This window comes from Microtus pennsylvanicus, chromosome 14, assembly GCF_037038515.1.
Source record: "Microtus pennsylvanicus isolate mMicPen1 chromosome 14, mMicPen1.hap1, whole genome shotgun sequence".
In the NCBI taxonomy this organism is placed as follows: Eukaryota; Metazoa; Chordata; class Mammalia; order Rodentia; family Cricetidae; genus Microtus; species Microtus pennsylvanicus.
In genome coordinates, this window is record NC_134592.1 from 815303 (window position 1) to 830504 (window position 15202).

Sequence of the window (15202 nt, forward strand, 5' to 3'; positions counted from 1 at the left end):
TGTATCTATCAATGCCCTTGTGTGTATCTTTCTATGTACTTGAAATTGTTTTAAAACATATTTTACCTTGAGTCTGCACATAACTTGTAAAGAACATGTTTATTTGGAAGATAACTTTAAGTTTAAATCTTAGATCCTTTCTAATGTTATGGTAAGACAGCTAAAAATTTCTTGTTAGGTTTCTTTCCAGTGCTAAGATACTATGGCCTCTCTCTCTCTCTCTCTCTCTCTCTCTCTCTCTCTCTCTCTCTCTCTCTCTCCAAGGAAGAGAGAGAGAAACACCATTTAGACTAAATTACTTTTACTTTTTATATTCTAATTTCTACTGGCCTTTCTAATCTGCTAAATATTCTGACTTTCTATATCCCAGGATAAGATTCCTTGTAAACTAATACTGTGAAAATTAGTTGTCCTGACTTTTGCAGAGATCATTTCTTACTCTCGTCTGCTTATTTCTACACCTTCTCTTCAGTAGGCGAGCAAAGGTCGGACTACAATTTTGGTAGCACACCTGCTTTCCAGTATTCGTGGGGCAGACCTGATTGTGACTATGAAGAACAGCATGGTAGCAGAGAAAGGGACTCATGCTGGACTAATGGCAAAGCAGGGGCTGTATTACCCACTCGCCATGACCCAGGTAGTGTTTACAGGATGTTATATCTGCATGTATCTCTGTAACATAGGCAGCAGGACCAATGGGGACAGGGTTACAAACCTCAAGGAAGTGATTAGAAGGCTGCAAAGTTGGGGGTAAAACCAAGAAGAAATTCAGCAGTGCAGAAATAAATAGACAAAAGCAAACACTTCCTTGTGCAGCTGAAAAGGAAAGATCAGCCTTCCATGCAGACAGAGGAGTGCTAGGAAAATAACTAGAGACAGTGAGAGAACGATATTTAAAGTTCCTTGAAGCTGGGCAGAAGGGCTAGAGCATAAAAGTAATGAAAACAAAACAGAAGGTAGAAATATAATCTTAAACAGAGCATGGTGGCTCAGACCTGTAATCCCAGCTTTCAGGAGGCAGAATCACGAGGATCTTTGTGAGTTCAAGGTCAATCTGGGATGCATAGTGAAACTGTTGCAATAGGGGAGCAGGCCTGCTTTTCGCTACAGTGAGACCCTGGTTGTTTTTGTTGTTTTGCATTTAAAGTGGGGAGGGTGCTGAAAAGACACAGTGGCTCCACTTGAGACTCCAGCTCTGAGATGGGCAGAGACAGGAGAATCTCTGTAGCTCATTGGCCAGACTGTCTAGCTAAACTCAGGAACCCAGGTTCAATGAAAGACTCTACCTCAAAAAGTAAGATGGAGGACAATGCAGGAAGCTCCTCAGTTTTAGCCTCTGGCCTATACACATGTACATGCACAGACATGTGCACACTCTGGCCTATACACATGCACAAACACGTGCACACTCTGGCCTATACACATGTACATGCACAAACACGTGCACATTCTGGCCTATACACATGTACATGCACAAACACATGCACACTCTGGCCTATACACATGTACATGCACACACATGTGCACACTCTGGCCTATACACATGTACAAACACGTGCACACTCTGGCCTATACACATGTACATGCACAAACACGTGCACATTCTGGCCTATACACATGTACATGCACACACATGTGCACACTCTGGCCTATACACATGTACATGCACAAACACATGTACACTCTGGCCTATACACATGTACATGCACAAACACATGCACACTCTGGCCTATACACATGTACATGCACAAACACATGTACACTCTGGCCTATACACATGTACATGCACAAACACATGCACACTCTGGCCTATACACATGTACATGCACAAACACATGTACACTCTGGCCTACACACATGTACATGCACAGACATGTGCACACTCACATGTGCATATGTGCACATTCACTTGTACTTACACATCTATACACACTGAAAGAAAATCAAAACAAAGAAAGTACAATCTACTTGCTTAACTACTTGATTTTTATTTTATTTCATATTTGTCCATATTCTGTATTTCCTTTAAAAAGAAAAGTAAGGACAGGTAGTGGTGGCACGAACCTTTAATCCCAGCACTCAGGAAGCAGAAACAAGTAGATATTTATGAGTTCAATGCCAGCCTGGTCTACAGAGTGAGTTCCAGCACAGCCAGAGCTATGTATAGAAACTCTGTCTCAAAAAACCATAAATAGATAGATAGATAATAGAGTAAATAGATGATAGATAATAGATTAGATAGATAGATAGATAGATAGATAGATATAGAAAGATAATAGATTAGATAGATAGATAGATAGATAGATAGATAGATAGATAGATAGATAGATAGGTAGGTAGGTAGGTAGGTAGGTAGATAGATAGATAGATAGATAGATAGATAGATAGATAGATAGATAGATAGAGATGTTGCTTGACACTGAATTCACATCATTTTCATTCCTTAGAGCAGGGATTCTCAGCCTTCCTAATGCTGCCACCCTTAACACAGTTCCTCATGCTGTGGTGACCCCCAACCACAAAGTTGTTTTACAGTTACTTCATAACTGTAATTTTACTACTGTTCTGAATCATAATATAAATATCTGATGTTCAGGATATCGAATATGTGACCCCCAAGAGGATCACAACCCTCAGGTTGAGAATTGCTGTCTTAGAGGCATTAACTTATAAAGTTACTAAGTTTAATATTTCCAAACCAATATAACTAGGTAGGAAAAGAACATAATTGAGGGTCAAATTCATCATTTTTTGAGATCTTTAAGAACCAGGATACTTAGGCTTTCTTTAGAATAACACATCTTTAGGTTTTTATTAATAATTGTAAGTGTGAAGACCAGATAGATTCCAGATTCCCACCATGCGGTACCCCCAATCCCACAATTCCAGATCCCCTCCAGAGTGGCAGACCGCTGTAATTCCAGATTACCACCAATGGGTGGGGCTATAAACCCAGATTCCCACCAGTGTGTGAGTGCGGGGTGGGACGCCTATCATTTCAGAAGAAATAGAATGCCCAATACACAGCTGTCCAAGTAGTCCTTGCCTTGAAGATTGGAGAATGACAAGGAAGACTCTTGGTCTTGGGCCTCCACATTCACAAGCACAAACAAATACACACACACACACACACGAGAGAGAGAGAGAGAGAGAGAGAGAGAGAGAGAGAGAGAGAGAGAGAGAGAGCGAGCACATACACATGGGTAGAAGAAAATTTGAGAAGTACCACAGTGGCTGAGAAATGAGTTCTGTCACTGCCAGTTGACTCTGGGAGGCTACACTTTCAGGGCCAAGGATAAATGTCTTAAATTCTTTATGTTTCTATTTTCTAATCCCTAACATGAGGCAAATACAGTAATCAATTCATTAATAATGAACTAATTCTTATAAGTGTTTGGAATGATTTGTATATTAGTGGATATGAAATAAAATCAAGTACAGAGGCACTAGAGAGATGGCCTAGTGAGTAGAGCTGCTCCTGCAAAGGACCCGGGTTCTCTCCCAAGCATTCAAATCATGGTACATAACTATCCATAACTCCAGTTCCGCAGGATCTGATTCTGTCTTCTGACTTCCATGGCACCAGGCACACATATATACACATTTGGGCAATTTTTTTTTCATAAAAAAAAAATTCTAAAAAAAAATTAATCCAGTACAGATGCAAATTTTCTGTTTTGTTTGTTTTTTGTTGTTTTCTGTTTTGTTTTTTGAGACAGAGTTTCTCTGTGTGGCCTTAGCTGTCCTGGAACTCACTCTGTAGATCACACTGGCCTCGAACTCACAAAGTACTGGAAGTAAAGGCATGCACTACCCACTCGTGGCTCAGACAGACTTTTCAGAATATCTTTTATGTGTACTTTGACAATTTTGTACATGTATACAATGTATACATTCCTCTCTACCCCAACTTCCAAATATACTCCCCAACAACCCCCTCCCACCTTTATGTACAGTTCTTTTTGCTTTTTTTCTTTTTTTGTAAGCCTCTGAGTCCAGTTAGTGCTGCCTGCTGGAATATTGATTGACCTTGTTGGCTTGATTTTGTTCAGGTAATCATGGCTGAAGTGAGTTACTGAATAGAATGGCTGTGTTGTGTCCCTTCTACTATGTGCCCTGAGCCCTGAGGTGGCACTCCACAGTCACTTATTCTCAGCATCTCAGCCACCTATCAGTCTCTGCATTAACTGCTGCCACTGCAGAAGCTCTTGTCTTTAGCCAAGCTTGAGAGCAGCACTAATCTATGAATATAAAAATAAATACTTCTTTTTTCTTTTCTTTTTTTCTTCAGAGCTGAAGACCAAATCTAGGGTTTTGCACTTGCTAGGCAAGCGCTCTACCACTGAGCTAAATCCCCAACCCCAAGCGTAAATATTTAAAAGACAATTTGGTGTGTTGTTCATTTAACAATACGACATATGTTCCCTTCTAAGACTTATGACCATTCAATCCATGGGCTTTTAAGCTTGTTTACGATATTATACAACAATTCCCTCCTGTTTCCAGGTCTCAGATCCAATAAAAAAGCAGTTGGTTACCCCAATAAGCTTCATGCTGCTATTGTAGCACCTTGACTGGTAGGTACTCAGGTCCAATGCTGGGCAAGACTATTGCTGCCTTTACTGCTCACTCCTGGCCCCCACCACCACCCAGCTCCCTATCTAAAGCCTTCCTGCACTAGGAGAGCCAGCCCGCAAGAAGGAAGTCCTTAGGTCAGTCATAGTATGCTTTCTCTATGTCTTTTAACAAAATACGTTTTATTTTCAACAACAAGGTCTCACCATCTGGTTCTGCTGAGCAACCAAGAGTAAAGACAACAGCCTATATTGTTTTGGAGTCCTTTGAGGACTCCTTGAGTTGTAAGGAGGTGTTTGAGGCCTGGCACTAAGATTTTTATTTACCCATGCAGGATATCTATGTTCAAATTCCTTTTTTTTATTCTCAATTGTGTTTTTTAGTTACCTTACAAATTAGTGAATTTCTGTAAGGACTTTCCATACATCTTCAGTTTTGGTTGGCCCTAATCTTCCTGTCTCTACCTAGAATCTCTAACATCACGTACTCTCATTGTTCTTTTGTCTAGCAAGCTCCTTAGAAAAATGAGTTTTCTTTGACCAATAACAGAATTCCTCCTTAGAAAGCTTTACTATGAAATCAGGTTAAATTATATTTTAAATTTCCCACTGAGTAAATAACTCTGGACAAAAAAGAATAGTCAAATAAAAGATTTCCTCCACAGTGGAAAAATAACAGAAAAGAAGGTGATAGTGTAAAAGTACCTGTAACTACAGACTTTCAAGTTACTGTGTCTCTGTGTAATTCATTAACTGCTCCCCAGATTGCTGAGGAATCCGACCATCCCTGGAATGTGGTCCTATCCTTGCCTCCCTGATTCTGCCTCTCTGAGCTCAGGCTTCTCTCCTGCCAGCTCACTGGATAGCTCTGCTTGGGGTTCTCACGAAACTGCCCTCATGTTTCTAAATTACAAGAAAAAGAAAAACTATGTTCAGTGCAATCTATCTTATAATTTAACCTAATGTATATTTTAATACTTACTCATAGTTAGTTTGATTTCTCTGTATTTTTTTTTTAATTCTCAAGAAGTCCCAATGCACACAGACCCATTTTGCTTGAAGTCTCAGTCTGGATTGGGCTGTGGCTAATGGCCAGAAAAGTATTATTGTCTTTTAAGATTGATCTCAGGTCCTGGCCACACACACACAAGCTTTATTGTGACACAACAAATACCTTTGTATTTTTTCCTGTGTGTGTGCATGTGTGCATATGTGCTTGTTTGTTTTTAAGAATGAGTCTCTAACTGGCCTAGAACTCACCAAGCAGGCTAGACTAGCAAGTCTGCAAGCCCCAAGGATCGACTTATTTCTATCTATCCCTGCACATCTTCACTTCCAGCTGTCCCCCTCCCTCAACTCCCAACCCATCCTGCAGCTCCCTTTCCTCCCGTCCCAGCACTAGGATACTAAGGACATTCCATCATGTGCCTCAAAACTGCGTATGGGGGCATGGAACTGAATGCTGGGATCACAAAATTTTTTTTTAAAATGACAACAGTAAAACATTTCTGAATGCATGACAGCTAACTATGAACTCAATATCAAACACGCAATGGGCTCACAGCTTTCCTGGCCATCTCACCTGTACTGCATGGGGCTCCATCACTCCAGTCTTGGCTCTGAGCACACAGCCCAAGCACCTTGCAGTGCACATGCCCTCACACCATGTCACACAACCACACTGGAACACTTTCGAGGCTGACCTCCTGCACTTTCTCTGCAGGCTTCCTGCCTAACCCTTGTCCTCGCTTAGAGCATTGAATTCAGTCTGACATAATTAAGGAAAATTGATTCTGTTATTTCTTGTGGTTCTTAGCTACATGACATGTGACCTAATATTTGCTTCCTCTTTTTTATTTTGCTTTTTGTGTTTTCCTGCATGTATGTTTGTTCGCCACATGTGTGTAGTGCCTGAGGAGGTCAGAGGAGGGCACCAGATCCCGTGGATCTGGAGTTACAGGTGGTTATGTGGGTCCTAGGAATCAAATCATGGTTCTCAACTATTGAGCCACCTCTCCAGGCCCAGTTTGTACTTTCTTAGTGATAGCAACTGAGTGGAATTCCAAAAGCTGACATTGTATAAATCATCACTTTGATGTAAGATTCCTTTATGTATGAGACCCATCATTGGTAATAAAACTGATACATTTTTCTAAGAAAAATACAACTGTACACTGCCATCTGTTCTATTTGCTAGGTTCCAGTGTGCTTCTCTTTGTCCTGCCTCACTTCTCTGGGTTCCATAATATCCTCAGATTGATATTGTTCTTAATCAACTTGTTTTATTTATAGACAATTCTTCCTGAAGTTTCACTATTAAAAATACCTAAATTAAACAAGTCTGAATGGCCTTTTTGTTCTTGGGTCTGTTTACCCAACGTTTTCTATCATCTTTGCAAAATTAGTCGCTGTCAGTAACACTCACCTGTTTATGCTTTAACAACTCAAGCATCGTCAGAGAACAGAGCTGAGCACAGTGATCTGCAAAGGGGGACACAGAGCTTACAGTGGTCATCCCTAGGACAGGATCCATGGTAGGAAGGGCCGCGGCTGTGCCTGAGAGATGGGCCATAGCTGGCTCACTCTGTCCAGCTGGGTGCTGCTGGCTGGGTGAGCTGTAAAGAAATTGTTTTGTTTACTAATTCTGACTGCAGTTTTGTATCAGCATTCCTAAACACTGAAGCAAGAAAAGACAGAGACAGCTTCTCTCTTTCCAACCTGTCCAAACAATGACAAATTTTTATTCCCAGCCAGCTCAGAAATAGGGAATGTAAGTTTGGGATTGTGCCAAAGCCCCAGAAGAGTGAATTTGTTGAGGAAGTCACTAGACCCTACACTGTTTTAGCAGCCTGTGCACAGCTGTCTTCCACAGCAATGTGTGTGTCTAATACCTAACTTTGTGAGCAACTCTTAGGAGCACATACAAAGGTCTCACTTTTTGATGAATATTAAGAAATACAAGTTACTAGACGTTACTAGAAATAATAATTTAAACTGCTGACCTCACTGAAAAATATTATAGGCTCAGAACGCTGTCTGAGCAGGTACAAATCTGACAACCTGAGTCTGATTCCCTCATTAAAAACCAAATGCAGTACACATCTGTAACCCAGCACTCTATGACAAGAACTGAGGCAAAGACAGGAAGCTGGTGGATGGGTGGACTAGAGTGTGTATTACAGAAACAGAGAAGGTGCCCTGCCTCAATAAGGCAGAAGGCAAGAACCCGCTACCAAAGTTGCCCTCAGGCCTATACACAAGTGCTCCAGTTCACACACACACATACCCAAAGCAGGGAGGGAGAAAAGGAGGGAGGAAGGGAGGGATGGAAGGAAAATTCAAATAATAATAAAAAGGAAAAAATATTATGATAGTAGAAGACTCATTGGTTTGATACATTTACAAAGCAAAGGTAGGGAAATTAAAAGTAAATTAATTTTATCATGTATATTAAAAGTAAACAGAGTAGTTTTTTTGTCCAGAAATGCATAGTTTTTTTCCGTGTGTTGCAATTCCTGTGGGAAATGCTGACGTCTGTGGACATGTTATGCTTTCTGTTTGCACTTTCCTCCAAGCTTCTGATGGAAACTCTGCTCCTTCTCAGATGTTTGAAAACGACAACAAAACCACATTAAAACATGACGCGGAACTTACTCCATGCTCCTGATCATCCTGGGCTCTGCTGCTCTCGGTGAACCTGATGCAGGTAAACTTTTAACTGACTCACCAGCCCTGGGCAGGATTCCTTGTTTACATGGTCTTCTCTTCGCGGCTGAAAATAAACTGAGGGGGCTAGAGAGATGGCTCCGTGGTTAAGAGCACCACCTGCTCTTTTAAAGGTCCTGAGTTCAATTCCCAGCAACCACATGGTTGCTCACAACCATCTGTAATGAGATCTGGTGCCCTCTTCTGGCCTGCAGGCAAAGCACTGAGGATACTGTATATGTAATAAATAAATAAATCTTTAAAAAATAACTGATTGATACAAAGAGAGTTAAGAATAACTGAAGAACTTTTTGTTTGTTTCCTAGGGGTTGTTTTATGGCCAAGAAGAGGGAAATTTAGCCGTGAGATTAAGACATTTGGCATTTCAAGCCATGTTGTATCAGGTCTACTGTATGTCTACTGGAATTTTTTTCTTTTAATCGAGATTTGTTGTCAGTGCTAACCTTTAGTTCTTTCTCATTTCTTGATATAGTTTCTCTATCAGATCATTGAAGAGCATAAATTTTTGTTGTTATTCTAAGTAGCTAAAATCTGCCATCAGAATTCTTATAAACATATTCTTCTATTAAAAGCATGTACAGGGGCTGGAAAAACAGTTCAGCAATTAAGAATGCACACTATTCTTGCAGTAGACCAGATCCGAGAATCCACATCAGGTAGCTTACAACTCCTTATAATTCTGATTCCAGGGAATTCTGATTCTGATCACAGATGTGATCATTTGTTGTTTCTGGAGGAGCCACACTCACATGCACACACACACACATGCACATAATTTTCTTTAAAAATTCCCAAAGCAAAGCACATTCAAATTGAAACTAAAACAAAGATTTCAGGTCTATTATCCCGTTTGGTTGGTTGGTTGGTTGGTTGGTTGGTTGGTTGGTTGGTTGGTTTTTCGAGACAGGGTTTCGCTATAGCTTTGGAGCTTGTTCTGGAACTAGCTCTTGTAGACCAGGCTGGCCTCGAACTCACAGAGATCCATCTGTCTCATCCTGCCCAGTACTGGGATTAAAGGTGTGCACCACCACCACCCAGCTTCTCTTTAACATACCACTTTGTGTTAGGAGATAAGAAAGAAAGAGCACAAATTAAAAGTTACAAGAAACTTGAGGCCCTCAGAAGAGCAGGGCAGGAGGGTTTTCCTGCTCCACAGGGTCTCTCAGCTGTTGGGGAGAAAGTCCTCACCTCAGACAGCATCCATGTGCTTGGCAAGTCAGACCGCTGCCCATGAGCAGTCGCTCTCAGAAATGGCTAAACTAGGCGGGTCAAGTTCTAATCTCCCACGAGCAGCTACAGTGGACCGGGCTCCTCCGCGAGCGGGCAGTCATTGAAGCCTGCTTCCGCCTTCTATCCTCGAGCTGGTGGAAAAGCTTCTGTCTGTCACTTGCTTTCCAGAAATGGAGTTACTGTCATTCCAGGGGAGTTGTCAAAAGCAGTTTTTACATCTTCTTAGCAGTCTGGGGCTGCCACGAGAAGAAATCCCACGCTCCTCGCTCCTTGCTTCTCACACTAAGGCACTGAGCCCCCAGCAGGGAGGGCCATTACACTCACTGTGCAGGAAGGTCCTGGCTCAGAGCTTTGTCTACTTTTGAAACAGCCTCCAATCTAAAACAATTAAAAATAGATCTAACCACTGCATGTAACTCTTAATAAATTTATATTTCTTTACTTACTAACACCTTATGTCTCCACCTCGGATCTTACTCAAGGCGAGACTGTAATTAACTAAAACTATATTTTGCAATTACTGACTTGCAGTTTTAATCTTCATGAATTCATTTTCCCCAGTTGAAGTATATTTGTTTTCATAGAATTTTTAGCTGTTTCTTGAATACCTTGTTATTTCACACAGACAAATGTAGATTTTTATGTTTTCTCGGTGTCATGGAATATTTTTAAATATGTAGTTTATTTTTAATTATTAGTATGCATGTATGTCTGTAAGGGTGTGTGTAACTGATAGTGTGCATGTGTGTCTGTAAGGGTGTGTGTAACTAATAAGTATGTGTGTCTATAAGGGTGTGTGTAACTATTAAGTATGTGTGTCTGTAAGGGTGTGTGTAACTATTAAGTATGTGTGTCTATAAGGGTGTGTGTAACTGTTAGTGTGCATGTGTGTCTGTAAGGGTGTGTGTAACTGTTAGTGTGCATGTGTGTCTGTAAGGGTGTGTGTAACTGTTAGTGTGCACGTGTGTCTGTAAGGGTGTGTGTAACTGATAGTGTGCATGTGTGTCTGTAAGGGTGTGTGTAACTGTTAGTGTGCATGTGTGTCTGTAAGGGTGTGTGTAACTGTTAGTGTGCATGTGTGTCTGTAAGGGAATGTACAAGTGGATGCAGGTGACAGAGGCCAGAGGCTTAGGGCTTTTAGAGCTGGAGTGAGAGGCTGTTGAACTGCCTGGCTTGCGTGCTGGAAACCTAACTCAGATCCCATGAAAGAGCAACAAGTGCTCTTAACCACTGAGCCATCTCTTCAGACCCTCTTCACAAAATGTTTTAAGATGAAGAATGTCAGATCCTGAAGCACTGTAACCTGGAGAATGCTGTCAGACCTTCTGGTGGTCTGGCACGAAGCAGCGTGGACCCTTTAGCGTTAACCATGTGAAGGCCGCGAGCACAGCAGTACTCTTTACCAGGACTTGCTGTGCACACTGTCAGTGCTGCCCTCGGAAAGCACACCACAAGGACAAAGAAGCCATGTGCTGCTTAGCCATCGTTACTCAGCCCCCTCCGTCTCTCCATGTTTTCTCCTTCTCACAGTGTCCTTCAGCATTCTTCTGGCTTCTTATATTTGCATTTTCTTTTTTTGATGGAGGAGCTGGTATAGGCACAACATTTTTACCTTTTTTTTTTGTAAGTGCCTTCGTGGCATTGCTGATTTTCCCTAACTCGCATTGCCTGGGTTTCTGTGCTAAGACAGAACTTTGAAACCTGACAAAGCATGCTGAGGCCTGCAACTCCTTTTTACGACCATTTTGGAATCTCACTGAAGTAGACATGTTTATAGAATCGGGCGTGGCTTTCTGTAGGTATACAATCTATCTTTTATGTGATTACTCAAGAGCCTTTCAGCTGAAAAATTATTCTGATTGTTCCTAACTTCCACTATAGAAAATATTGCTCCTTCTATTTTTCAGTGGTCAGTAATTGATCTACAGAGCTGTGGGGATTTGAAGTTTTGTGGGGGTTTTTTGTTGTTGTCTAAGAGGGTTGCTTTGTTTTCTGTTTTGGGGTTTTTTTATTTCTTTTGTAAATTGGATTGTTTAGGAATTCTTGATAAAAATGAGCCTTTCAGCCATCAGCTAATAGCATTGAAGACAGTCACTTAGATGTCTCCAGAAGCCTGAAGCTTCTTCCAAAAGGTGTGGTAACAAATCCCAAAGCTTAAGACGCAAGAAATAAAACACAACCAAGAACATTTCAGATGAGAGGCAGAAAAAAAATAACACAGCTTCTTAAGAACTGATGCTCAAAACCTGGGGCTGGCACTTGCCAGCTGTGTGCTATTGGCCTAGCCCTTCCTTCCCTCACTATATCCATTTTCCAATCTACGAAATGTGGGTTACATACTACCTCATGTGGCTGTGTAGTACAAATTCTAATTTGTATTAGTAACAAAAACCCAGAGCCAGATATAGGGGTTAATGCTGAAGATCAGAGAAAGAGAGAGGTCGCTCACTGGAGAGTTCTTACTTCTACCAATCATCAGACCAAAGGGGAAATCCTGTCCTCAGACTGCCTCCTCAGACTTACTGCCTAGACTGCATTGCTCCTCAGACTGCATTGAGCTTGTGTCTCTTCCCGACTTATATTCCTCTCTCCGCCCAGTCTTATCACTCTTGCCTCCACCTTCTTAGTGCTGGGATTAAAGGCATGTAATCCCTAGTGCTGGGATCACCTTTGTGTGAGATCTGTTTCTCTTTCAGACTGGATCAATTTCGTGGAAGCCAGGGTAGCCTTGAACTAATATGGATCTGTCGGTGCCCTGAATCCTGAGATTAAAGGTATGTGCCACCACTGCCTGGCCTCGAATGGCTTAGCTCTGCACTCTGATCTTCAGGCAAGCTTCATTTGTTAGAACACAAACAAAATCTTACTCCAGGGCAGCTGAAACAACTACAGAAAAGAATACACGCCACAGTCTCCTTGGAGTGTGATTGTATTCTTGTTTCTAGTAATATCATTAATAGGAAAACGTATGTCAAAATTCCTGATAGCCTCTATTTATACTTATTTTATCCCTGAGAGGACAAAAAGTAAGCCAGTTTTCACTCAATGCCAGCTAAATTCCAGAAAATCTGCTAAATATTTTGGCATAGATTGCATACACAAGAAGACAAATACTTACATGCAGAAAAGCAGTTTGAACATACTGTTGATTGGACAAGTAGCTGAGACTGTTAATTCTGCAGTATAGTAAGTTACTACAGAATCTGGAACATAAGATTCTGGCCAGTGATCCAGAATGACAGTTCCGTCGGTTCCAGTGCTGTTCCCGCACTGCAGCTGTCAGGCTTGAGAGTTTGCCTCTTGCGGGGTGCTTCGCTCACAGACAATAGTCACCAAAGACACCTGAGACCCTTTGAGAAAAGCTTCCGTAGCCGTGGCTCCAGAACACAGTTACACCCACCCAACTCTTGACGCCTTTCTCCACAGATCATTCTTCCAGCACCCGGCACAATTCCTGTACAGCCTGCTTCTCTTTTATTTTGGTTTCCTTGACAGCACTGGGTAACCTGGGCCTCAGAGCCCTGGCTGGGTTGTATAAAAACAAAAGTTTTTTCTTTCTTTCTTTTCTTTTTAATTTTTTTTCATTTTTTCTTTCTTTTTTTTTCTAAGGAAGCATATTTGTCAGCATCTCCACTGGTGTTTAATTCATAAGACTCTCTGCATCAGCGGGAGGCAACACTTAGTGAAAGGAAACGCATTCTTCAGGTTGAGAAGTGCTTGGAAGCGCCCTCTCTATTCGTCGCTGAGATAAAATCAATTCTTACCTTGTGCTTTGATTGATTATGTTTCTTTCCTGTCTTTTTCAGACTCCACGCTTCTAGGCAGCAGTTTTTCAGCCTTCCAATTCTTGTTTCATGGTAGCTAAGGCTTACCAAACTGAGGGAGTAATGGAAAGTGCCCAGTGAGATCGTACCTCCATCCTAAAGGAAAAAGAGAGAGTAGGTGTTGCTGTTGGTTTAATCACTGATCAGTTTAGGAAAAAAGATCTGAAGATGTTTCTAAGTTGTACTGAAGATGACTCTGCAAATAGAATGCTGTAACTATAGGGCTCATTGCTAACGGGGAAGGAACATGCATTGAGCATTGATCCTCAATACCAAAAACCTAAATCAATGACTAATCTGTTCCTCACAAAGTTCCTGTGGAGTAAAACTGCCGATCTCTATAGCAGCAAATAGCCATTTCTAATAGTAATCTTCCTACGTCTCTAATTCTACATTCTACATACTGTAATATGGTAATGCATCAGTGATTCAGCCTTACATTCTTCAGTCTATACAAAACATAATGCTTTATGAACAAGATGCAGAAGTCAGTTGATCCGTGGTGCTTACGGGAAAGTGAGAGGCAACTATGTTCTTTCCAACTGGACAGAAAAATCACAGATGTGAGAAGAATGTTTTCCTAAGCATGTGTCAATTCCCCTTCTCTCTAGGATAAGGCCTGGTATGATGATAGCGAAAACAGCATGGGAGCCTTGACCACAACTTTAGCCGTGGATGTAGCACAGATTCAGGGGGTATGTGGATTGTGATTCTTAAATTTTTTATTACATTTGTGCATTCTGTGTGTGAGTGAGCATGAGCCACAGTCCACATGTGGAGGACAGAGGACAGCTTTCTGAAGTTGATTCTGTCTACCACCAAATGAAGCCTGGGGATAAACTCAGCTCATCTGTCTTGGCAAAAGTTGTCTTTTCCGACTGAGCCTTCTTTCCAGACCTGTGGTCTTATTTGTTAAATAGCATAGTATGTGTGGTATGTATGTGTATCTATGCATGTGTGTCTGTGTCTACCTGTGTGTTATGCTGAGGTGACCTACGATTAAGGAGACCCAGAGTATCATGGCCAACAGGGAATTCTTTTTTTTCTTTCTTTTTTTTTTTAGTTGTTGAATAAAAAATTTCCGTCTTCTCCCCATTTCCCATTTCCCTCCCCCTCCTCCCACACATTGCCCCCTCCCCCCACTCCCCCTCCCCCCCACTCATTCCCCCTCCCTCTCAAGAATGAAGAGCAGTCCAGATTCCCTGCCCTGTGGGAAGTCCAAGGTCCTTCCACTTCTATCCAGGTCCAGGAGGGTGAGCATCCAAACAGGCTAGGCTCCCACAAAGCCAGTTCATGTATTAGGATCGAAACCTAGTGCCATTGTCTTTGGCTTCTCATCAGCCTTCATGGTCCACCATGTTCAGAAAGTTCATTTTATCCCATGCTTTTTCAGTCACAGTCCAGCTGGCCTTGGTGAGCTCCCAATAGATCAGCCTCCTTGTCTCAGTGGGTGGGTGCACCCCTCGTGGTCCTGACTTCCTTGCTCATCTTCTCCTTCCTTCTGCTCCTCATTGGGACCTTGGGAGCTCAGTCCAGTGCTCCAGTGTGGGTCTCTGTCTCTATCTCCATCCATCACCAGATGAAGGTTCTAAGGTGATATGCAAGATATTCATCAGTATGGCTATAGGATAGGGTCATTTCAGGTTCCCTCTCCTCAGTTGCACAAGGTACTATCTGGGGACATCTCCCTGGACACTTGCGAGCCCCTCTAGAGTCAAGTCTCTTGCCAACCCTAAGGTGGCTCCCTTAATTAGGATATATATTTCTCTGCTCCCGTGTCCACCCTTCCTTTATCCCAAACATCCCATTCCCCCAAGCTCCCCCAATCCTCTCCTTCTCACATTTCTC

General features: G+C 41.9%; 1 protein-coding gene across 1 annotated transcript in view; it reads left to right on the forward strand.

The window, feature by feature from the left end:
- The window catches only part of Abcb5 (ATP binding cassette subfamily B member 5), a 99155-nt gene that overhangs the window by 48275 nt on the left and 35678 nt on the right, over nucleotides 1-15202 (forward strand). Inside the window, 7 exon segments of the mRNA XM_075948527.1 lie at nucleotides 476-637; nucleotides 6867-6928; nucleotides 6930-6984; nucleotides 8179-8221; nucleotides 8224-8265; nucleotides 8589-8683; nucleotides 13966-14049. Of these exon segments, the coding sequence (XP_075804642.1) occupies nucleotides 476-637; nucleotides 6867-6928; nucleotides 6930-6984; nucleotides 8179-8221; nucleotides 8224-8265; nucleotides 8589-8683; nucleotides 13966-14049 (543 nt within the window).